Raw genomic sequence first — 25,607 nt, forward strand, 5'->3', positions numbered from 1 at the left:
TTGCTCCTCCCTAACTCTATAACTTGCACCATCTCTAAAATCTTCCATGGTATCTCCAAACCTGGTATCTTGCACGTATCTCATTTTGGTCACTTCACTACTGGTGGCTGTGCCTTCAGCTGCTGAGGATTGAAGCTCTGGAATTATCTCCATAAACACTCTGCCTCTCTACCTCTCTTTCCTCCTTTAAGATAATCCTTAAAAACTATCTCCTTGACCAAGTTTTTGGCCATCTTCTCTAATAGCTTCTTATGTGGTTTGGTATCAAATTTTACTTGATAATGCTTCTGTGAAACATCTTTGGATCTTTTACTACCTTAAAGCCACAATATAAATGTAAGTTGTTGTTGTTCCATCAGCCTGTTGTTCGATTGACTCTTGGCACGAGTCATTGCTGGTTGCCAGGTTTCACCATTTCCACTGATCCTGGATCCTTCCAAATGACATTCATTTGTGCTGCCTGCTGATGTTACACAATATTCAGAGGTATCAAGTGTGTCCCAGTGCAGAGAAAGGGCTCAGCATAACAGTCTGGATTTGCTCGAAGTTCTCCCTGAATAGAAGTACACCCAATTCTGAGTTCCCACTACGTGTGCTGGACTCTTGGATTTTGATTGTTGAAGACACTTTTGGACATCCAATCAGACAGGGAGTTGATGGAAGACAGGGATCACTAAACGAATGACCCCTGCATGATGAAATAGCCAACTGGTGTTCTGTGTTGACTCACAGGTTCAGAATGAATGTCTAAGTTCATGTTACTGATGACGTTATATAAAAAAAAGCCTGACTACCAAATACTGCAGTTAGGTCAAGGTTAGCCACTATGAACCCTTGACTAAAATGTCTAGGTTGATAGTGGGTGTTGAGGAATGATGAAAAGAGTAGCTTTGTGAGTGTGGTGAAAATCATTGAAAATCGCGTCCTCAGGTGTTGATGTGTATGAAGTTGCCTGATTCTGACTGTATATGAACATTGAAGAATGAGAAAAGCTATAGGTTATCAAACATTTCTAAACACTATTGAATTAAAGAGAATTCATTAGTTGAAATAAATGGGGCAAGTCATGGATATTCAAAGTTCAGACAGCATCTGTTTAACAGGGTCTTGTAGGAAATTAAAACTTCTCTTTGAGGCTTTGTCGCACTGTATTAAGGTTCTGTAAATATGTAATGTTTTGATGATGGGTGGAATCTTGTGGAGGTGACAGGGTCTTGGCTGCTGGTCGGAGAACTGGCAAGACCAGGATGACCAGGCAATTCAGCTTTTTGTCCCCCTTCCAAGGTCAGGCCCAGTGCATTTTGTCCCAGATTCCTGTGTCTCTGCAGGCCTTTTTTGGGGGGCCAGCATCCTAAGTATCCCTTATCTTCTTGGTGTGTGTGTGTGTGTGTGTGTTTCTATGATTAAACTGGGAGAAGGTTAATAAAGACAGCTTGTCTGTGAAAGCGGGGAAATAAAAGGTAAACAGCTAAATGCATGCATCTGTAATGAAAGGCTATGGTGAGGTTGAATGTACAAGTTAAAAGATTGGGTTTGAAATTTGCATTATAAGATAAGTAGGAACTTGACTTTTCAGCTGTTAAGTTTCAAAGGTAGTTTAGAAGTGACAAGGGACTTTCACAACATACAAAGGTTTCATACGTAAAGAAGAGAGGGTTATTAAATTTTATTTTATCTGAAAGTGGAAGCAGTAGGAAGACTGGAAATTTATATTTTGGAAAATTGAGTTCAAAGAGGTGCTTAGACCAATAGTGTCTAAGATTAAAAGGAAAAAGTATATTTAAGGAAAGGTGTTCAGTTGAGTTGAGGTGGCAATGTGGGGCAAATGTCCTGAGACCAGCTCTGTGCTGAGAAAAGTTGTGAATTTAAAGGAGCCATCGAGTTTCAAGTCAGAGAAGTCTTTGTTTTCAGAGAGCAGTCTGTTCCTGAACTTGTTTCGGTTTTTTTCCACAGCAGAGTGGAAAAGAGTGAGAAGTCATGTGGTATGCTTTATTAAAGTAGCAACTGTTTTTGCCTTGGGTAATATTACAGAATTGTGTTGGCTAAAATTCTATTAACATCGAAACATAGAAAATAGGGGCAGGAGTAGGTCATGCAGTCCTTCAAGCCTGCTCTGCCATTCAATATGATTATTGCTGATCCTCTATTTCAACACCATACCCCCCATTTCTCCCCATACCCCTGAAGCTGGAGCTGTTGCCAAATAGTTTACTTGTGTGATTTGACCAAATGGGGCTTTTTTTGGGAGATGTTTTGCAAGACTGTTTAACTGTGTAATTCAATCTTGTGTGCTGAAGTTTTTTTTCTTTTTGCTAATAAATCTTTTAATTTTAAACATCCTAAAAGCGTTACCGGGATCTTATGCTTCTGGGATGAGTAGCTTTCACCTCATTTTCAAAATACAAAAAAAAGTTATAATCAGTAAGGCAAGTTTCCCTCTGGGATTTGGCTTGCTCGGCGATTGACATTGGCTGTGGCCATAACATCTTCTTCAACTGGAGATGGTCACCCTAGGGAATTTGGCTTTTTGTCCCCCTTCCAAGGTCAGGCCGTGTCAGGCCAGGTCACCCCACATCATCCCTTTGCAAGCAGGCCCGCTGCATCGTGTCATTGGTGGGCTTTTCTCTGGGATCAAGGATCCTGGGGCAGAAGTCCCACCCACCAATTGGTCAGCAGCTCTGCTATACTCAGCAGCACCTCCAGGGAGGCGGTGGCTGCTTCCAGTACTACACCCATCTGAACGAGGATTAGGATCGAGGAGGGACCCATGCACAGGTGAACTAAGGTGGGAAGAGTGTCATAGGGTGGGGGTAATGGGGGAGAGGAGTTGAAGGGAGTCAGCAGCAAGAGAAGGGTGTGAGGCTTAGTGGGCCCACCCTTTCCAATGCTGGGTCCCTCAATCAGAAACTGAGTGCCTTTTAATTGTGGGAAGAGTGGGGAGACTTCATTTAAAAAGAGCAGGGAGACTTCATTTAAAAAAGATCAGGGAGAGTGAGAAGAGCTCAATTTAAAAATTGTGGGGATAGCGAGGAGAGTTCATTTTAAAAAGAGCAGGGAGAGTGAGGAGAGCATATGTGAGACCAGTGGTCGAGTGACTTCACGAACCATAAAGTGACACGAGTGCAGAGAAAGCATTTGATTGGTGAGTATTTCTAGTCTTTAAAGTAATATTAAGATCATTAGTTTGTGTTTAGGTCTCTAGTTTTTTTTTTCTCTCTCTTTTTCTTAAAAATAGCTTGTTAAGTAATAGATCGAAACTGGTGTAAAAAAAAAATTACAGAAAAGTGTAAAGAGCGGGGGATTCTTCAATCAGGGATACTAGAGCAATTAATTAATAAATTAAATAAAATACAATAGTGATGATACCAAGGCAATCCAGCGTGAACACATCTGTAGTAAGTATTTGCGGATCGAGGAACTTTGGATCCGAGTTGAGGAGCTGGAGTCCGAGCTGCAGACATTGCACCGCATCAGGGAGGGGGGGGATGTTACCTGGACACTTTGCTACAGGAGGCGGTCACACCCCTCAGATTAGGTCATTCTAATTTGGTCTGTGATCAGGGACAGGAGAGTGGCAGCTATGGGAACACTACCAGGGGGTAGTGTTCAAGGAGCCTCAGCCCATGCAATTGTACAATAGTTACAAGGTTCTCACAAACTGTGTGGACAAGAGCAAGGAATGCAGGGAGGATGAATGAACTGATCATGGCACTGTGGTACAGGGAGCCATTCAAGTGGGGGGAGGAAATAGGAACGTATTAGTGGTAGGGGACAGTATATTTAGAGGGATAGATACTGTTCTCTGCAGCAGTGAGTGTGAGTCCCGAAGGCAATGCTGCCTGCCTGGTGCCAGGATGATGGACATCTCCTCAGGGCTGGAGAGGAACTTGGAGTTCGAGGGGAGGGACCCAGTTGTCGTTGTCCATGTTCGTACCAATGACATTGATAGGACTAGAAAGGAGGTTCTGGTGAAAGAACTTGAACAGTTAGGAGCTAAACTGAAAAGCAGAACCTACAAAGTAATAATCTCAGGATTACAACCTGAGTCGTGGGCAAACTGGCATAGGGTAAATAAAGTCAATGAGTTAAATGCATGTCTCAAAGATTGGTATGGGAGGAATGGGTTTCAGTTCATGGGGCATTGGCACCAGTTCTGGGGTAGAAGGGAGCTGTTCCAGTAGGATGTGCTTCACTTGAACCTTGCTAGGACCAATGAATCGAATAACTAGGGCTGTAGAGAGGGCTTTAAACTAAATGGAGTGGGGGAGGGTTCTGGAGAGGGCATATGTAGGCTTACAAAGTCAGAGAGAAATAGATAAGCAGATATGTAGGAAAATTTCAGAGAAGTGTAAAGATAATAGGGTAGTAATCGTGGGGGATTTCAACTTCCCCAACATTAACTAGGTTAGTCATAATGTGATAGGTTTAGAGGGAGCGGAATTCTTAAAATGCATCCAGGAGGGCTTTTTAAACCAGTACGTAGAAGGTCCTAAAAGAGAGGGGGTGGTCCTGGACTCAATTTTAGGGAATGAAGCTGGGCAAGTGGTAAAGGTATCAGTGGGAGAGCATTTTGCAGATAATCATCATAATTCCGTTAGATTCAAGGTTGTTATGTAAAAGGACAAGGATGGGCCAAAAATCAGAGTTCTAAATTGGGGGAAGTCCGATTTTAATAAGATCAGATATGATTTAGCCAGACTGGACTGGGAGCAGCTATTTTTAGGTAAAGCTGCATCAGAGCAGTGGGACTCATTCAAGAAGGAAATAGGGAGAGTACAGGGCCAACATATTCTAGTAAAGACAAAGAGTGGGACCAACAAATCCAGGGAACCCTGGATTTTGAAGGATTTACAGGATTAGAAAAAGAGAAAAAGGGAGACTTATGGCAGATACCAAGGGCTCAAAAGAGCGGAAGCCCTAGAGGAGTATAGAATGTGTAGGGAGGAACTTAAAATGGAAATTAGGAGAGGAGAAAGGGGGCATGAAAAAATATTGGCAGGGAAAATAAAGGAAAATCCAAAGTTATTTTACAAGTACATTAGAAGTAGGATGATAACCAGTGAAAGAGTAGGGCCAATTAAGGACCAAAGTGGTAATTTGTGTGTGGAGCTGGAAGACGTAGGTAGGGTTCTAAATGAATACCTTGTGTCGGTGTTCACAAGTGAGGGGGATGACACGGGTAAGGAAATTAGGCAGAAGAACTGTGATATAATTAAAGAAATTAGTGTAGAAAGGGAGGAGGTTCTAAGTGGTATGACAGGCTTAAAAGCAAATAAATTGCCAGGCCCGGATGAAATGTATCCCTGGCTGTTGAGTGAGGCAAGGGAGGAGATAGCATTAAGTACATATACATATGGCAATAATTTTAACTACCTCCGGCCACAGGAAAGGTGCCAGAGGACTGGAGGACAGCCAATGTGGTACTGTTATTCAAGAAGGGAGGAAGGGATAAACCAGTGAACTACAGGCCAGTCAGTCTAACCTCAGTGGTGGGGAAACTATTGGAAGCAATTGTGAGGGACAGAATTAATTTACACTTGGAGAGGCAGGGATTAATCAAGGACAGTCAGCATGGTTTTGTTAAGGGGAGGTCATGTCTGACCAATTTGAATTTTTTGAAGAAGTGACCACGTGTGTAGATGCAGGCAATGCATTTGAAGTAGTCTACTTGAACTTCAGCAAGGATTTTGATAAGGTCCCACATGGTAGACTGATAACAAAGGTGAGAGCTCATGGGATCCAAGGCAATTTGGAAAATTGGATCCAGAATTGGCTGAGTGGCAGGAAGCAGAGGGTGATGGACAAGGGGTATTTTTGTGACTGGATGCCTGTGTCCAGTGAGTTTCCACAGGGATCGGTGTTGGGTCCCTTGCTGTTTGTGGTATATATAAAGGATTTAGATTTGAATGTAGGAGGGTTGATCGGTAAGTTCGTGGATGACATGAAAATTGGTGGGGTGGTAAATAGCGAGGAGGATAGCCTTAGATTACAGAAAGTTAAAGACGGGCTGGTCAGATGAGCTGATCAGTGGCAAATGGAATTTAATCTAGATAAGTATGAGGTGATGCTCTTGGGCAGGACAAACAAGGCAGAGGAATACACGATGAATGGTAGGACCCTGGGAAGTACCAAGGATCAGAGAGAACTTGGTGTACATGTCCACCAGTCCCTTAAGATAGCGGGACAAGTAGAAAAGGTGGTTAAGAAGGCATATGAGGCACTTGCCTTTATTAGCCGAGCATAGAGAATAAGAGCAGGGAGGTTATGCTGGGACTGTATAAAACGCTGGTTAGGCCACAGCTAGAATATTGCATACAGTTCTGGAATCCGCATTATAGGAAAGATGTGATTGCACAAGGGAGAGTGCAGAGGAGATTTACCAGGATGTTGCCTGGGCTGGAGAGTTTTAGTTAGGAGGAGAGAATGGATAGACTGGGGTTATTTCCCCTGGAGCAGAGAAGCTGGGGGGAGACATGATTGAGATGTATAAAATTATGAGGGGCACAGATAGGGTAGACAGGAAGGAACTTTTCCCCTTGGTGGAGGGATCAATAACTCGAGGCATAGATTTAAGATAAGGGGCAGGAGGTTTAGAGGAGATGTGGGGAAGAATTTTTTCTTCCAGAGAGTGGTGGGAATCTGGAACTCACTGCCTGAAAGGGTGGTAGAGGCAGAAACCCTCAGAACATTTAAGAAGCATTTGGATGTGCACTTGCACATGGCATACAAGGCTATGGGCATAGTGCTGGAAAATGGGATTAGAATAGTAAGGTGATTGTTTGACCGGCGCAGACTCAATGGCCCGAAGGGCCTTTTCTGTGCTGTAGACCTCCATGACTCCATGGGCAGAATTTTGCCGTTGGTGAACAGGGGGCAGGGCCCGCTCACTGACACGTAAAATGACATGGGATGACATCAGGTGGAACCCCCAATGTCAGCCTGGCCCATTTAAATTTTCAGGAAGGCGGCCCTGCAGCAAAATCAGCTGCGGGCCTGTCGACCTGTCAATGGCCAATTGAGGCCAATGACAGGATCAATTGTACAATTAAAGGACCTGTCTATCCAACCTTAAGGTTAGCGGGCAGGCCAGGAGCCCCAGCGGCAAATAGAAAAAACATGAAACCTCATCCACCGGCGGGATGAGGTTTCATGTCAAGTTTTAAAAAGTTTAATAAAGTTATTATGTAAATTATGAACATGTCCCATCTCATGTGACATTGTCACATGAGATAGGACATGTTAGGGAATTTTTTTCTTCTATTTTTCAAAGTGTAAGCGATCTCCCTGAGGCAGCACTTAGCCTCAGGGAGATGTGCACTCTTTTGTGCGCATGAGAAATTAAGGGGATGTAAATAAGGCAGTACATTAATCATGGGTGACTTAAGTCTTCATGTAGATTGGGAAAATCAAATTAGTAGCGGTAGCCACAAGCAAGAATTCATAGAGCATATTCAGGGCTGTTTCCTAGAACAATATGTTATGAAACCAATCAGGGATCAGGCTTTTTTGGATCTGGTGATGCGTAATGAGGCAGGTTTAATAAATGATCCCAGAGTAAAAGATCCCCTAGGAAACAGTGACCATAACATGGGAGAATTTAGCATTCACTTTGAGAGTGAGAAACTTGGATCGGAATCAACTGTGCTAAATTTAAATAAGGGTAATTACAAAGGAATGAGAGCAGAGTTGGCTGGAGTGGACTGGGCAAGGGGTTGAGTAGAAAAGACGGTTGATGAACAGTCGCAGACTTTTAAGAAAATAGTTCATGACTCATGACAAAGATATATCCCAGAGAGGAGGAGTATTCTAGGAAGGGGATAAACCAACCATGGTTAACTTAGGAAGTTAAGGATAGTATCATATTGAAAGAAAAATATGCACTGTGGCAAAGAGTAGTGGTAAGCCAGAGGATTGGGAATGTTTTAAAAACCAACAAAAGATGATCAAAAATTAATAAAGAGTGACAAAATAAACTTTGAGGGTAAACTAGCAAGTAGTATAAAAAACAGACAGTAAGAGCTTCTTCAAATATATAAAAAGAAAGAAAGAGATCAAAGTGAACATAGGCCTCTTAGGGAATGAGGCTGGGGAAATAATAATGGGGAACCAGGAAATGGCAGAGGAGTTGAATAAATACTTTGCATCAGTCTTCACAGTAAAAGACACTAATCGCATTCCAAAAATACTAAATGATCAAGCGGCGGAAGTGGTGGGGGCGTGGGAGGGGGGTCGTGGTGGAATAAATACGATAACTATCACTAGAGAAAAATTACTAGGGAAATTAATGGGGCTAAAAGCCAAGGAGCCCTCTGGACCTGATGGGTTGCATCCTAGGGTATTAAAGGAAGTAGCTACAGAGATAGTGTATACACTGGTAGTAATCTTCCAAGAACTCTTAGATTCTGGAAAAGTCCCAAAGGATTGGAAAACTGCCAATGTAAAATCCTTATTCAAAAAGGGAGGGAGGCAAAAAACAGGTAACAATACGTTAGTTAGCTTAACATCCGTCACTGGGAAATGTTGGAATCTATTATAAAAGATGTAACAGCAGAGCATTTAAAAATGCATATTATAATCGAGCAGAGTAAGCATGGCTTCATGAAAGGGAAAACATGCCTGACAAATTTATAAGAATTCTTTGAGGAGGTAACAAACAGAATCAATAAAGGGAAACCAGTAAATGTAATATATTTGGATTTCCAAAAGGCGTTAAATAAGGTACTGCACATAATAAGGTACCACACATAATAAGGTACTTAATAAGGTAAGTGCCCATAGTGTTGGGGGTTGTTTATTAATATGGATAGAGGATTGGCTAACAGAGGGTTGGGATAAGGGGGGCATTTTCAGGATGGCAACCTGTAACTAGCGGAATGCCACAGGGATCAGTGCTGGGGCCACAATTATTTACAATATATATTAATGACTTGGATGAGGGAACTGAATGCACTATCGCCAAGTTTGTGGATGACACAAAAACTGGTGGAAGGCAAGTGGTGAGGCTGACATAGAGTCTACAGAGGGATATAGACAGGTTAAGTGAGTGGGAAAAAACTTGGCAGATGGAATATAATGTGGAAAAATGTGATGTTATGCACTTTGGCAGGAAGAATAGGGGAGCTGAATATTATTTAAATGGAGAAAGACTGCAGAAAGCTGCAGCACAGAGGGATTTGGGGGTCCTTGTGCATGAATCACAAAAAGCTAATATACAAGTTCAGCAGGTAATAGGTAAGGCAAATGGAATGATGGCCCTTATTTCAAAGGGAATGAAGTACAAGAATAGGGAAGTCTTGTTAAACCTATACAAGGCACTAGTTAGACCACACCTAGAATACTGTGAACAGGTTTGGAACCCTGATCAAAGGAAAGAGAGACTAGCATTGGAGGCAGTCCTCAGAAGGTTCACTAGGTTGATCCCGGGTATGGAGGGATTTTCTTCTGAGTAGAGGTTGGGCCTGTATATTTTGGAGCTTAAAAGAATGAGAAGTAACCTTATTGAAGCACTTAAGATTTTTAGGGAGCTTAATAGGGTAGATGCTGACAGGGTGCTTCCCCTTGTGGGAGAATGTCGAACCAGAGGGAATAATCTCAGAGTAAAGGGTCACCCATTTAATGCAGAGATGAGAAGGAATTTCTTCTTTCTGCAGGCAGTGAATTTGTGGAATTCTTTACTGCAGAGGGCTGTAGAATCGGAGTCGTTAAGTATATCCAAGGCTGAGATGGACTGATTTTCAATCGGTAAAGGAATCAAGGGCCGTGGGGAAAAGGCAGGAAAGTGAAATTGAGGATTATCAGATCAGCCATGAGCTCATTGAATGGCAGAGCAGACTCGATGGGCTGAATGGCCTATTTTGCTCCTACGCCTTATGGTCTTATGAATGAAGGATCCCACCAGAGTCCACAAGCATGCACGCAAGGGGTAGCTTGTCTCTGCTCCCCATGTGGTGAGGACCCCGCCTACCACTAGGTTAATACCAGGGGCGGCAGGTTGAGCCATTAGGTGGGCATTAATTGCCCATTTAAGGGCCTCATTTGTCGACAGGCGGCAACCCCGTCAGGGAGTTAATCAGGGTAGAGGCAGAAATGTGGCCAGGTCCCACCCTCCTGTCAGATTAAATGACCCCTGCCGCCAAACTTACTATGAGGGAAGGCACAAGATTCCACCCATCTATGTCTGCAATGTTTCCAATGATTTCATTCAGATGATGTTGTCTAGACATGTTTGTTCTATTCTTTTGAATTGTTAATTTCCACAAAGATGTATTTATAATTGTTCAAAATGCTATTGCCCATTCATTCCAATATATGCACTAAAGTATACTGAATTACTGCTTGTTCTGTTCTCAGAGTGTAAAAAGCTGCAGTCTTTAGCTCTTTGCTTTACCATTTTATCCGCTGAGTTCTTATTATACTGATATCGATTCGTCATAGCTGTAAAGTTTTAATATGCTGCTGGTAAATACAGTAGTCCTGAACAACTAGGTTTCCTTTTTGGCTGCAGTTCAATTTAATAGTTTATGGGTATATAATTTATGCCTTCCCCAAGGGTATAATAAGAATTCTCACGGCTGCACAGGAACATGAGAGACTTTCTGTACTGCAAAATAGGAAATAGTCTTTCTGATAGTCCTTCATGACTGAATTAGTTCAATATTACTCTTAGAACAATGTTAATTCTGTGACATCACCTCCATTTATAGGGAATATAATCTTTTGTCGTGAGAATACAGAAATGATAAGTACTTATAAGAAATCTGTGCAATGTAATTCCTAAGTCGGTGCAATGTAATTATTCGGATATGTCCCCTCATGTGACCGTGTCACATGAACTGACACATATCTATGCATTTTAATTAAAAATTTTATTAAAGTTATAAAACCCTCATGAAACTTCATCCCACCTGTGGATGAGGTTCCATGAAAAATGCGAAGGCCGCTGGGCTCTTCACCTGCCCGCTAACCTTATGGTTGGATGGGCAGTCCTGAGAATCAGTTTAATTAGTTAATTAATGGCCTTAATAGGCCTTTGATAGTTTGGCGGGCATGCAGCCGAATCCAATGCGCGCCTGCCAAACTGAGGATCAGAATGATGCACGGTGATATCGGGGTGCATGCCTGACATCACCACACGTCATTTTATGTGTCGGTGAGAGGGGCCCGCCCCCGCACATCGACCAGAAGATTCAGGCCTAAAATTCCATTTGACCTTTCTTAACTCAGAGGTACAGGAGTGCAAATCAAACTTAAAGTTTAAAGCTAAAACTCATTCGTAACACCCACAAGTACAAATATAACTTACTTGAGTTATCTCTATTTCCTAACAGCAAGATGTGATGAGTGGTTTGCCACAGGGATCTGTGCTGGGACCTCCACTGTTTACAATTTATAAATGATTTCGATGAAGGGACGGTGGGATGGTTGCCAAATTTGGTGATGGAACAAAAATAGGTAGGAAAGTAAATTGTGAGGAAAGCATAAGGAGGATACAAAAAGATATAGGTTAAGTGAGTGGGCAAAGATCTGACAAATGGAATATAATGTGGGAAATTGTGAGATTGTCCATTTTGACAGGAAGAATAAAAGAAAAGCATATTATCTAAATGGTGAGAGATAGCAGAGCTCTGAGATGTAGAGGGATCTGGGTATCTTAGTGCATGAATTGCAAAAGGCTAGTATGCAGGTACATCATGTGATTAGGAAAGCTAATAGAATGTTATCATTTATTGCGAGGGGAATTGAATACAAAAATAGAGAGGCTATGGCCTGAGTTTTTCCATCGGCAAGTTGGGGGTAGGGCCTGTTCGCAGACACGAAAATGACGTGGGATGATGTCGGGGAACCCCCGACATCGTTCCGCCCCATTTAAATATTCAGGAAGGCGGGTGGACAGAGAAATCAGCTGTCCGCCTTCCGACCTGTCAATGGCCAAATGAGGCCATTGACAGGGCAATTAAAACAATTAAAGACCCTGCTTGTCCAACCTTAAGGTTGGCGGGCAGGCCAGGAGCCCCAGCGGGCTTCTGAAAAAACATGAAACCTCATCCACCGGCGGGATGAAATTTCATGTCTGTTTTTAAAAAGTTTAATAAAGTTTTAGTCAGATTTATTAACATGTCCCATGCGCAAAAGAGTGCACTTTGACAGTTGGGGAATCCCTCCCCCCCAAAACAGGAAGCGCATAGCTTCCTTAATTGGCCCGCCCACTTAAAATGGCGTTGGGGCCCGTTTCGGCGGCGGTGATTGGCTGCCCACCTGCCGCTGAGCCCGTGGGGCCTGCCCACCCATCAAGTGCCAAATTCTGCCCTTCATTTATATAGAGCACTAGTGAGACCACACCTGCAGTACTGTGTCCAGTATTGGTCACATTATTTAAGGAAGGACCTAACTGTGTTGGAAGCATTTCAGAGAAGGTTTACCAGGCTACTACCTGGAATGGGTGGGTTGTCTTTCGAGGAAAGGTTGGACAGGCTAGGCTTGTATCTGAGGGAGCTTAGAAGAGTGAGAGGTGATTTGGTTGAAACATGTAAGATCCTGAGGTGACTTGACAAGGTAGATTTGGAGAGGATGTTTCCTCTTGTGGGAGAATCTGGAACTAGGGGTCACTGTTTAAAAATAAGGTGTCACCCATTTAAAACAGAGATGAGGCGAAATTTTTTCTCTCAGAGGGTCATGAGTCTTTGGAGCTCTCTTTCTGAAAAGGCAGTAGAAGAGGAGTCTTTGAATATTTTTAAGGCAGAGGTGATAGCTTCTTGGTAAGCAAGGGGGTGATAGGTTATTGGGGGTAGGCGGGACGCAGGTTTAAGGTTATTATCAGGTCAGCCATGATCTTATTAAATGGCAGAGCAGGCTTGAAGGGCTGAGTGGCCTACTTCCGCTCCTTGTTCATATGGTTGTGGGCCTTTCTTTGAGATCTAGTTGCGTTGTACGTGTCGAAGTTTGATGGCTTAAAATAGGCATTGCTTTATTTTGGGATTGTGAATATGTGGCTCGTTGTGAATTAGGTCTAGATTCTTTGGCACAAGATGTTTTTGGTCCTAGAGATGGGGGGAAATAAAGCAATTTAATGCAAACAAACAATTTGAATGCCTATAGATCAGTAGAGACAGCCAGTAATGTTAGCATGAGAGGTGCGGTGTAGAAATAAATAGATGCCTAATTCATCACCTGAGACTTTGGAACTCTCTTCCTGAAAAGGTGGTGGAAGGAGAGTCTTTGAACATTTTCAAGGCAGAGGTGGATAGATTCTTGGTATCAGCATAAGGTGGGATGCAGATTTGAGGTGACTATCAGATCAGCCATGATCTTATTAAATGGTGGCGCAGGCTCGAGGGGCCAAATGGCCTACTCCGGTGCCTTTCTCGTATGTTCGTACAATTATTAAACTCTTAACCACAGCCTGTAATCTTAAAGAACCTGTATATAAAAAAATGCAAAATACTGCGGTATTGGGAAATCAAAACAGAAAATTATTCAGAAATAATTCAGCAGGTCTGGCAGCATCTATGAAGAGAGAGAATTCCAGCATTTTCTGTATTATTGCATAAAAACGATTCTTGTGGAATTCAGGACCAGTGATCGTTAACAAATATACAAAGGTATTCATTAAAATTCAACAACCACCCACCCCCCCAGCCACCCCCCCCCAACCCCCTCCCCTCCCCCCCCCCCCCCCCCCCCCCCCCCCCCCCCCCGCCCCAGCTAAGAATTGTAATTTATGGCGTGAGATTTTTTATAACTAGTGATCTAAACTCAGCAGCTGAGTTGAAATCTAATAAGAAATTCAAACTTGAAGCAAAAAACTGCAATGTTTCACAGTAATTTCCATGCAACACTGAAGGAGACCACAAATGTTTCTGTGTTTCAGTTAAGATCTGGTGAGGTCTTGCAGTGATTCATTGGGCAAAAATAGTGCCTGATGTAGGACTGAGTCATAATGACAGGGTGTCCAAGGATCAGTGTATCATGTGTGTTTTTGATGTGCTTGGATGAATTTGGGATCTACAGTTGGGCTCAGCATTCATGGTAATCGGGAAAGGCAATTCAGGAAAGGCAACTATCCTGTGGAAGTTAGATGGGAACAGGACCAGGACCTGTTTCATTAGCTTAATTGTAAAAGAATGCCAGTGTATATATGCGACGGTCACAGCATGGTATCATTGTCCAAAGTAAACACTCGATTGTCCTGCAGAAACTATTACAGTTTACAAGTAATAAAATATTTACGTCTGCAGATCCAGCAATGGTAATGATGACAAAATGGTCATTGTTTACCATCATTACCCCACTGAAATGGACGGCAACTTCTGGAGTTTGTGCATACACAGAATAAGGTGGAAATCCAGAAGTTGCTGTAAGTGATTCTACACTCCCCCAAAGGTTGCAATGTTGAGGTCCTCCCCCGTTCCACCTCCACATAGTGTAATCCCTAAGCAACCAGAACAGATTACACCTTGTTGAATGAGCTGTAGCTGAGTTTTTAACAGTGTTCTAAGTTCATAGTGTCTGTTAAACATACTAACTGGCTTTGAAAAGTTAATTTAATACTTGTGAAATGTCAAATTTCTCCAAATTTATGCCAAAAAATCCACATATTTTAAAAAATATTTAAAAGTTTGTTAATGCTATTTTAGCATTTATCTTCATCATTTATCTTGTTACCTGAAAATTTAAAGTAAAAGAGAAGAATAATCAGTGCTTTTAACTCCTTAGTTTGCTGTTTGTGAGAACACTATGATGTGATTAGTTGCTTACCCAGCTTGCAGACATCACTGCTGTTGGATGCCTGGAGAGCCCCTTGATTTGCTGCCAGATTTAAACTGACATCGGAGAAGGAGAAATCTACACCACAGAGATCGGCAGATTTTTGTTGCTGCTTTCTTTGGGGTCAGCAACGAACACTGTTGCTTCACCTCTCACCAAAAAATACAGTCCATTAAGAATTTTCAATGAGTCAAATTAACCGGCTTTGAAATAAAAACCAGATAATATTGTTCACGCTTTGCTATCTGAGTGGAGAACCAGCATGTTTTTTTTAATGTACACTTTCTTGCTTTCCCCCACTGTTTAACTGTTTTCCACTCTCTCCACCCTCCTCCCTCATCCCCCTTAAAGTTTTGATGAATAACGACTCATGAATCTATGGGCAAGATCACTCCTGTCGCTCTACTAACATTTTCATCCTGTTGTGAACCACTACAGATGAGTCTGAACCTGCCATAACATTCACACTTTTGCACTTTAATCAAGGACTGTGATTAGGAACAGAGACTGGCTGTGTTTTCAAGCTTATCTTTAAAGGCTGCATGCAGGTTTGGTTTGTACAGAAATCCATGCTGGTGAATGAAGGAACAAAATTGCTCCCTTCACCATCTTGTCCTCCTTTGTTTTATGTAGTTAAATTAAACATATGCCTTTAAGCAAATCTGTCAAAAAAGAATGTCCTTCATAACTGATATTCTGCTTTATTCTTTTTGATATGCAGGAGCTTGTCAACCCAATCCATGTCATAATGGCGGGATTTGTGAAGTGAGTGACACTTACCGAGGTGACACATTTATCGGATACATCTGCAGGTGTCCTGATGGATTCAGTGGAATTCATTGTCAGCATAGTGAGTCCTACTCCAGTGACATATGTTCTTAAGATGAGGTCTATAACTATATTAACAGGTGACATACTGGTATAAGCAGAAAGTTATACTTAATGCAGCGAATACGAACATGCTATAATTGCTAACCATTTTCTTCTTGATAATTTATCATTGTTACTTTAATATGCAATTGTTGGAGTTTTTAAAAAAATTCTTTATGTCTTTTTAAACAGAAGAAACCTAGAATATTGTTTTAATGAATACTGGCTGTGTCTTGTTTTGCAAAATACCTCCATTTAATTTGAAGGTCCATCAGCTGCCTCACTTCACAGGTTTGCCACAGTAGATATGGGATACATTATTCCAAGGACATCATGATGCCAACTAGAAGGAAAATACACCAGATGCTGAAAATCTGAAAAAAACACAGAAAATGTAGGAAACTGTCAAAAAAATAAGGCGACATCTATTGCAAGAACATATAAGTTAGCGAAAGGCTATTTTAACCTCACCTCCCAATGCAGACTTAAGATTGGGGGAGGGGAGAATTTGCACTTACTTGAAATCAGGCGTGGGTAGGCAGAAGAGAGAGGTTAATTTAAATATTGAAGCAATATTATCGGGGAATGCAATCTCTAACTAACTGTGAGATGACCAAGGGCTGCACCTCGAGCAAAACCTGCTGACCGCCTGTTTTAGAAAACAGTCACAAGCATGTGTTTCCAGATCCACCTGGAAACTTCAGTCAGACGATGTCTAAGGGATGGGTGCTCTGGTAATCAGAGCAATTGATAGTTCAAAATTGTCTCATAAACTTACTAGACAATGCAAGTTTTATCCTATTTAACTTCTGAAAAGCTTTCATAATCTGAATAATTCTATTAGTTACTTGGTGGTAGCACCCTGACTCTCACCCAAACAGTTGTGGATTTTAGCTTCACTCTAGAGACTTGGGGCAGAATTTTTCATATGGTGGGCGGGCTTGGCGGGAGCAGGTGGGGGCGGTCATGGAGCGGGATTTTCAGCTGGCGTGCGGGGGCGGGCCCGACACTCCGATGCTTAAAATGACATGCGATGACATTGGGCATGCGTCATCACGCAGTCCTGCAATATTTCATTCAGCGGGCATGCGCTGGAGTCAGTTGCGTGCCCATCGATATGTAAACGGCCTATTAGGACTAGTAAGAAAATAATTGATATCATTAGTAATGCTTCCCGTCTAATCTTAAGGTTGGCGGGCAGGTGAAAAGGCCAAGCGGCCTTCGTGTTTTTTAGGAAAACTTATCCACGAGCGGGATGAGGTTCCTAAAGCTTCTATGAAATAATTTTTTTTAAAATTCCTAAATATAAAAACATATCCTATCTCATGTGACACAGTCACATGAGGGGACATTTTAAATAAATTTTTAAAACTTTTATTTAATTTTTTGAACATCGATTCAATCTCCCTGAGGCAGCTCCGTGCCTCAGCGAGATTGCTGCGCTCTTTTGCGTGCATGCACGAAAGAGCACTAGCCCCGACTCTCCCTCCTCCCCCCGCCCACACAGGTAGCGCTGAGCGCTACGACTCACGTATTACACTGGACAGGCCTTAATTGGCCTGCCCGCATAAAATGGCAGTGCGGAGCTGATCCGCGACCGCCCCCGCCCACTCCCACCGAGCCTGTCCGCCATACGAAAAGTTCTGCCATTGTGTACATAATGGCCTGAATTTTCAGGTCAACGGGTGCAATTGGTGGGCTCAGGATTGGCCGGGAAATGGACCACTGACCGCAATTGGCCCCTGACTGTGATTTCATGCTGGTTGACTAATTAATGGCCAACCAGTGTGAGATTCATGCTGAAAAGTTCAGCGCTGCCTGGGTGATGGCGGGAAGAGGGTGGGCGATGATGTCAACTTGGGCATGGGCCAGCGCTGACAGAAAGCTTCCTGATGGCAGAGAGCTACCTCAGGGAGCTGAAGACCTGAAACAGCAAAAATAAGGGTTTTAAAAGCTGGCAAAAATATCCATGCGTTTCAATCAGTTAGCTGAAAATTTAACTTATGAAAATGCTGTCCACGGAAATTTATTTATATTTTATCTCATCACAGAATCTCATCCCGCTCGTGGATAAGGTCTGTTGAAAAATGCAAAGGCCGCTTGGCCAATTCGCCTGTCCACCAACCAGGCCACGTAAAATGACAGACAATTGCACCATTAATGGGCTTAATTGCCCTCCTAATTGTCAGCGGGTGGACTTCTGACCTTTGCGAATATCGAGCGAGCGCGGGATGACGTCGGGACACTCGCCCAATGTCGTCTCGTGTGATTTCACACCCAATCAGATCGGGCACACTCCCACCTGATCAGTGTAAAATTCTGCCCACCATTTGGCACTTCAGTCCAAGTTCTTTCTTCCTATCTTCCACCTGCCCACTTACCCAGTATTTCTAGTCACCTCACAACAAAACCCTAATGCCATCTTCGTGAACCACTTCTGTATTATACACGGGTGCTTGATATCTTTAGTAAAGTACAGTCTCCCCATATTTTTCCTTCAGCACTGGCATACTGACTGCTGAAACCTGAGCACAATATTCATAAAAGCCTAACCAGTGATTTGTAGGAGGCCTAGCATTACCTTTTTCCGTGATTTCCACAGTTAAACAGACTTCCAGCAACCGGTGATGGATAAATCACTTGGATTAAGAATAGTCAATGAAAGCTTACAGTGTGAAGTGGAATCAGTTTATCCATTTGTGCCAGAACCACATCATCACTGCATCAGAATGTGATGTGCATCAATTTTGTCATTTTCATAAATTAGAAACGGTCTCTTGACCATGACAAGGCTATGTTACTGTCATTTATGAAATCCCCACAAACGGTTAGCAGACTTGCATTCTTACAAGTATTGATGACATAGCATAATTATCCTATATTTTAGCTATGATATTTACATATAAGATGAATGGTTAGTGTGGAAACTTGGCCTGTTATCCTAAGCGAGTTACGTCTGTGTAACCATAGCACAGACAAAGCTTTTTCAGCTTTATTCTGCCAGCTCTTCTTTACATAACTTTTGAGAAAAAGTATCAGCTGGATGAGAAAATTGTTGCTTGTGTTTTTTTTTTTCATAATGAACTGAACTGTTTAAAGTTGCCTGTTAAAAAGGAGGCCAATTGTTTTTGAGCAGACAGTGCCTGATAATTTAGATCCACAGCCTTCCAGGTATAACTCTACTCAATCTGCTGTTCAATATTAAGTAGTTTAGTATCATGGAGATTTATGGCCCCAATATGTTTTATATAGAGCTCCAGCCCTCAGAAATTAACTTCAATATAAATAAAATAATTTATAAAGGATTTTTCTAAATTAATGAATAAACAATGGTGGTAACTTGTATTGATTTATGTTCCCTGAAACTCTTTAGGTCATGATAACTTTAATTTTACAGCAGTCACATTCTGAAAATTCTGATTATTTTTTTCCTATTAATTATTCCTTTCTTAAAAGGAGAATAATATTGTAGAAGGTTTTTTCTGTGTCAGTAGGCAGATTTATGTAAAATTATTCCATTGTACACATACAATTGAAAATCTTTTTCATGAAGCTTAGAAATCTAATTTTAATTCAGTTGTTTTCATACAGGAGCACAGAAAGGGCACAAAATGGAGAGATCCCTGTGGAGTATGCATGATATCCAGAACGCGGTTTTGTAATATGCTCATAAAAAACAATTTCTATCCATCTTGTTTCCAAGAGCTATTTAAAATTCAGTGCTAGGGAGAAAATTTATGAGAATTTGTTCCTCTATTCTCATGATATACCTGTGATGGTACTGCTGGATTAAAGTGAGACTCCTGGGGGTAGAAATTGTTGGGTACCTAAATTTGGGTGGAAACCCTGTAGCTTCTGTGCTGTCGCTGGTGAAGAAGACGACCATGCACAATTTATCCTCGTGTATCAACAGAACATGACCTGTATGCTGGGAGTGCCACTGGCATGCTCCAGCAGTCAGTATGCCAGTGCTGAAGGAAAAATATGGGGAGACTGGAGCACAGTGGTAATGTCATTGGACTAATGCTTTGGGACATGGATTCAAATCCCATCATTGCAGCTGGTGGAACTTTAATTCCGATAATAAATCTGGTATATAAAGCTAGTCTCAGTAATGGTGACCATGACAACTATCATTGATTGTTTTAAAATCCCTTCTGGTTTACTAACATCCTATAGGGAAGGAAATCTGCCATCCTTACCTGGTCTGGCCTACAAGTGACTCCAGAGCCACAACAATGTGGTTGACTCTTAACTGCGCTCAGTACAAGGATGATCAGGGATGGGCAACAAATGCTGCCCTTGCCAGCAATGCCCACATCCCATGGAGGAACAAAGGAAAAAAAGGCAACTGCTAGGGTTGCTATCACTGGCCCTATGGTGAGCTCGGGAGGGAAATGAGTGTGGGCTGGCACCAGCAAGGCCAGGGACCAAAATCATGGGCTCTGGTGCTTCTCCTGTTTCCAGGCCTCCCTTCCATCCTCCCCTTTAACTCTCTTTCTCACATCATTTGGGCACCCAGAATTGGGACCCATAGTCACAGTGGGGTCAAACTATTTTATACAGGTTTAGCAACACCTCTTGGTTGTTGTACTCTGTGCCTCTATTTGTAAAGCCTATTGAAAGCTCAGGTTTCAGCATGCCACACTTTAAACCATGGCTTTGTCAGACAGTTACACACAACTTGGCTGCTCATGTTATGCAACCAGTTACGCTTCTTTGAACTTGGCCTAATGCAATATCTGGACAGCAACATCCAGAAGACTTGAACCTCACCAGTGTCTCAAATAACAATCCCAGGTAGAAATGAGAATATCTTGAACAAACAGCGATGGCTAGGATTTTGTCCTCGTCGGGCAGGTTCGGCAGGGGTGGGTGGGAATGGTTGGGAGGTCAACTGCCGCCTGCAATTGGGGCCATACCACAATTTCACGCTGGCGGGCAAATTGAGGCCTGCCCAGCACAGAGCTGCCTCAGGGAGATGGAGATTTTAAGAAACAAAAATAAAGAATTTTAAATTGTTAAAAAAAATGTCCCTCATGAGCAGGGACATGTTATAATGAAATGTTTAAGTTTTTATTTAATTTTTAATAGCTGCTGGAAACCTCATCCTGCCCGTGGATGAGGTTTCCTAAAAAATCCAAAGGCCGCTTGGCCTTTTCGCCTGCCCACCAACTGTAAGGTTGGACAGGCAGCAAAAAATTTCTTTCAATTATAACTTTAATGGCCTTAATAGTCCTTTTAATTGTCAGTGGGCACACTGCCGATTCCCATGCACGCCTGCTGACCAAAATATCACACGAGTGCGCTCATCCAATGTCATCATGTGTCACTTTACACTCATTCAGGTCAGGCGCACGCCCGCCCAACAAGCGTGATATTCGGGCCCTGGCTTCACTTCAAGGCACAAAAATAGAAAAACCTTCCAGTGAATCAGTATCCACCAATTCAGCCGCAATAATGTACTATTTCTATCCACACTAGTGGGCTTTGTTAACAGCAAAACTATCGGCGGGATTTTCTACACCTGCCTGCCGCCGCAATCTTCCAGCCCCACTAAGTCAGTGGGCTTCTGACTGGGGCACTGCCTTGCCTGCAGCAGGTCCCGTCTGCAACAGGGCCGGAAAATCCCGGCCTGTATCTTGCATTGAGTGATAAATATTTGCTCATTTTAAATTGAAATGAGCCACACTTAAAAACGCCCAGCACTGGTCATATAATAGGAGAGCAAAGTACTGCAGATGCTGGAAATCTGAAGTATAAACTGAAAATGCTGGAAATACTCAGCAGGCCATACAGCATCTGTGGAGAGAGAAACATAGGGCATGAATTGTCTCTTCTAGGACCAGGTCCCGTGGCAGGGGCTGGAACGGGGATCATTTCCCGCCGCAAAGGCTGCCAGGGGTTTGCGTAGTATTGCACGATGTTGGCCTCGTTAATTATGCAGTCAGGTTTTTCACAATGTTTTGGACAGTGGGCCGGGCTGGATGCCGTGCACCCCGCCATCACATCCGGGTGCCTATGTAAAAGGCGCCTGGACAGTAGCCTACACAATGCTGATTGAGGAGGTGGCCAGAAGAGGACAGGGAGCTCCGACACCCAATTTCAGTGACGCCTCCCTGGATATCCTTGACTGAGTGGAGGCCAGATGGGTAGAGGGGGCCCAGCAGGTAGATGAACCCCACAGGAGAGCAAGTCTGCAGGGCAGTCAGTGACCAGAGCCTCCAGCAGAGGACTGCCCTGCAATGCTGAAAAAGGATGAATGGCCTCACCTGTGCCGCCAGGGTAAGTGAACCCTCAACTTCTCACACTCACCTCAATGAATGGTGCAAGGGACATAGGCCTCAGTGACAACGTGATAAGGTGATGCCTCATAGCCCCACTGCAGCCCATCTACTCTGCAAGTGGAGAGGCCACTGTGGGTCCCTCACCCTTCCACACAGAGACCTCATATGCTGTCTGGGAGGGAGGTGGGGGAAGGGGATCAGACATTGAGGGCACCAGCAAGCACCGCCAATGGCATGCATCTCTGAGCCTCATCCTTATATCTGCATGAGCTCACTGCTCTGGAGCATGCTGGCCAGAAACCTTCAGGACAATCAGATGGCACACAATCTAGTGGGTTATTTGTAAGACTGGAAGCATGGGAAATATACATGAAAACCAATTGCTCTCAACCCCATCTCTCTTTACGCAGGAGACATTAAACCATAATCAGAGAGAGAGAGAGAAGATGGAAAGGGGCCAGCCACAGTTAAACAACTGACCAACTTCGAGAAGCAGGCAGCCCAGCTGGCAGTGATGGAGTGGGACAGATCCATCAGGATGGAGATATCGGCTTGTGGCCTCCATCTAGTATGGACCCATACGTGTCAGAGAAACCTCAGGGTCAAGGGTGCCTCCATGTTGGAGGCAGCTCATGCAGTCACTTGCTCTCTCCTCTCTTACTTACAGATGCCACCAGGAAGAGGGGAAGGCCTGAATATGCTGAAGCCCTTTCCAACACAAACACAAGCCCGAAGAGGAGTGAGGACATTGGTGATGAAGAAAGTGCACCTGTAGAGGTGATACAGCAGACATCTGCACCCTCCACCAGAGATACACAACTCGGTGGGTATTAGTTCTAGTTTAGGAACTGTCTCACATTCTGGTGGTCACTGCACAGACACATGTCTGCAGCAGGAGGAGACAGGATCAGCCGAGGTCACTGGCAATTGGCTGGGGAAGAGACATCCACGAGGTTTATGCCTGATGATGGGCCTCTGAAATCAGCCTTCAAAGAGATGCTGGAGAGGCAGCAAGAGACAGGGTAAAATCAGGCAGAGATGTCAGAGGTCCTCAACAGAGTGGCACATGAGGTGGATGAGTCCATCTGCCAGCTGGCTGATGAAGTGGTGCCAACATGTGCACACATGGAGGTCTCCACGGGGAGGGTGATGGACTTCATGGAGAACCTAGTCTAGCCGATTCTGTCGGAGATTCGCGCAAACCTGCACTCCATCACTGTAGCCTTGGATGAGCTTCCGCAGTGGCTATGGGAGAGGGGGATGGGGCACCTCGAACTCCCTCAGATGCCCCTTCTCCTTGAGGAGTCAGGCAGGGGCTTTCAGGCACCCAAAGGGAGGAGGACCTAGGACATCCACTCAGGACTCTCTGAGGGTGTCCAGCCCGTCTGAATCCCCTTTGCCTGTGACCCCTTCAACCTTGTCATCTGTGACCGCAGAGGGAGCAGCTGGCCCATAGACCGACAGCCAAAGTAAGCCATGGCCCTCTGGGCTTCGAGTCTCCAAAGGACAGCTGCCAAGGTCATCCAAAGCAACAGGGTAACTGGTCGGCAGGCTGCCTCGACCCCTGCTGCGGATATCGAGGGAGCACTAAGAAGAAGTAGGAGGAAAGGAAAAATTCAGAATTCACAAGTGGTTGCATGAGTGCACCACGATTGTAAATATAGTTTACTTGCACTTTGATCATGTCTAAGTGTTGCTGATTTGTGATAGTGTTTAAGCCTACGTGCACCCTGCCCCCTCCAACATCTTCCAAGTGACACCCCTTTACCCCCAGAATCAAGGATTTGTAGAGAGGTGAAGGTATTTAGCAGGGCTTTTATGAACTATGTACAACAAGTCTCCTGGAACACTGAGCCTTTGCACTTCACATTCTCTTCTGTCCCAAGGCCCTAGAATTGTAAGTACTATATGCTGGGGCTCCCCTTCAGTTTTTCAGTTGAGCTGACCTGCATCTCCTCCCATGCACAATGACCCAATCCCCATGGAACATCTCGCGATCTCCATCATGAGGCTCTGTATAGTTTCAAGCAGTCATGGTGTTAGTAATGTTTGCGGTTAAGTCCAATACCTTTCTCCCACCCTCCTTCACCCACGCCCTCCCCACCCGATAACTATTGACCGCCCCCAGGAATCATTTTTGACCTCCCCACATTCACCCTTCAACCCTCCCCCATCACCTTCCATCCCATACAGGTAAATGGAAAAGTGCCCTACCTTCCCGAAGATCCCACCCCCATTATGACAGACATGCTCCTCTCAGATCCCCGAATCTGTGTCACCTTTCACATCATCTCAGACAACCCTTAGCGCCCCTTCACTCAACATTGCTGCACCCTCACCCTCCCACCCTACCAGCTCCCACTGTCTGCACTTCAACACGGCCCTTCCCACCTTCCTGCTCCATACCAGCTCACCCATTCCACAACCTCTGCAGCATCCCTCTCCCTTTTCCCTGCCTCCGCCAACCTCCCTCACTGCTCCCTAGGCACCCAAACCTGTCCAATCTCTTGATTCCTCTTCTCCCTGGCTAGTTCCATACCAACCATCACCCCCCCCCACCCACCCCAGTATAGACCCTAGCCACCAATGCAGTACCTCCTGCAGCCTTCCACCTGCAGCTTGAAGATCTGAGCCCTGGAGAAGAAGTTGCTGATTGAAGACCCGAGCCCTGGAAGAAGTTGTTGGATAAAGATCCAATGCCTGGGAGAAGTTGCTGCGCCAAGAACAACCTCCTCCTGGATGCTGCTGTGCAGAGTAGATTCACGTGATTGGTGCTCCATCCACCCAATGCTGCATGTGATGTTCCAAGTCCAGTTGCTGGAGGCCTCCATCTTCTCCTCATCTCCACGAACTGCCCCAGGCCTTCTTTAAGTAAGTATCGACATGAACACGCCACATTGGTCCAGATGTGTTCTGGACTGGCGTGATTTCCTGCTGGCGGCAAGGAAGATCAGGAGGGTTGGGGGGGCTGAAATTTGATTGGCCTTCATCTACATCCCTTTAGTGAGATGCAAATCATTTCATATCTGCCTCTGGCAGGAATTGCGACCTTCCATGGCAGGAGGGAGCAGAAGATCCCGCCATCAGTTTACACTGGCGGGAAACCGATTTTTCAGATCCCGCCACATTATCCACACACCCCTGCCATAAACCCTGCACCGGGGTGGGGGTTTCGAGGGTGGCGGGGACTGGAAAATTCAGCCCAGAGTCAACATTCAGGTCCATGACCTGTACTAGTTCTGACAAAGGATCACTGACCTTTGTTCCTCTCTGCACGGATGCTGCCAGACATGCTGAGCTTTTCCAACACTTCCCGTTTCAATTGGAGCAAAAATAACCCCTTTTGCCAGCCCACCAAAAAGCAATCAGACTCTTGTGAGCCTCTCATTCCTCTTCAGCAAGAAACCCAGCAACAGCTGCCTGAGAGCTGGCTTGGCACAACGTTAGACATAAATTTCCAAAAAGAAAATACACACAATTTGCTGACTCAAAAAATATGTCAAAGCAATAAATTGATTACTTAAAAAAAATTAGTAATTAATGAAACTGACCATTAACAAGTGCCAAGCAGCAGAGCTAACTAATAAAATCTTTTTTTTTTTTTGCCTTTTTGATCGAAAGCAGAGCTGGAAAAAGACAGACTAGATCCCAAGTCCTGGTCACCAGGGAAGAAGAAGGGGACCTGGG

General features: G+C 43.9%; 1 protein-coding gene across 1 annotated transcript in view; it reads left to right on the forward strand.

Moving 5' to 3' along the window:
- Positions 1 to 25,607, forward strand: part of LOC121276884 (EGF-like repeat and discoidin I-like domain-containing protein 3) — a 318,995-nt gene that overhangs the window by 113,482 nt on the left and 179,906 nt on the right. The window contains exon 4 of the mRNA XM_041185494.1: positions 15,485 to 15,613. Within this exon, the coding sequence (XP_041041428.1) occupies positions 15,485 to 15,613 (129 nt within the window). The remainder of the gene's footprint in view (positions 1 to 15,484; positions 15,614 to 25,607) is intronic.

Source organism: Carcharodon carcharias, chromosome 4 (genome assembly GCF_017639515.1).
Source record: "Carcharodon carcharias isolate sCarCar2 chromosome 4, sCarCar2.pri, whole genome shotgun sequence".
Lineage (NCBI taxonomy): Eukaryota > Metazoa > Chordata > Chondrichthyes > Lamniformes > Lamnidae > Carcharodon > Carcharodon carcharias.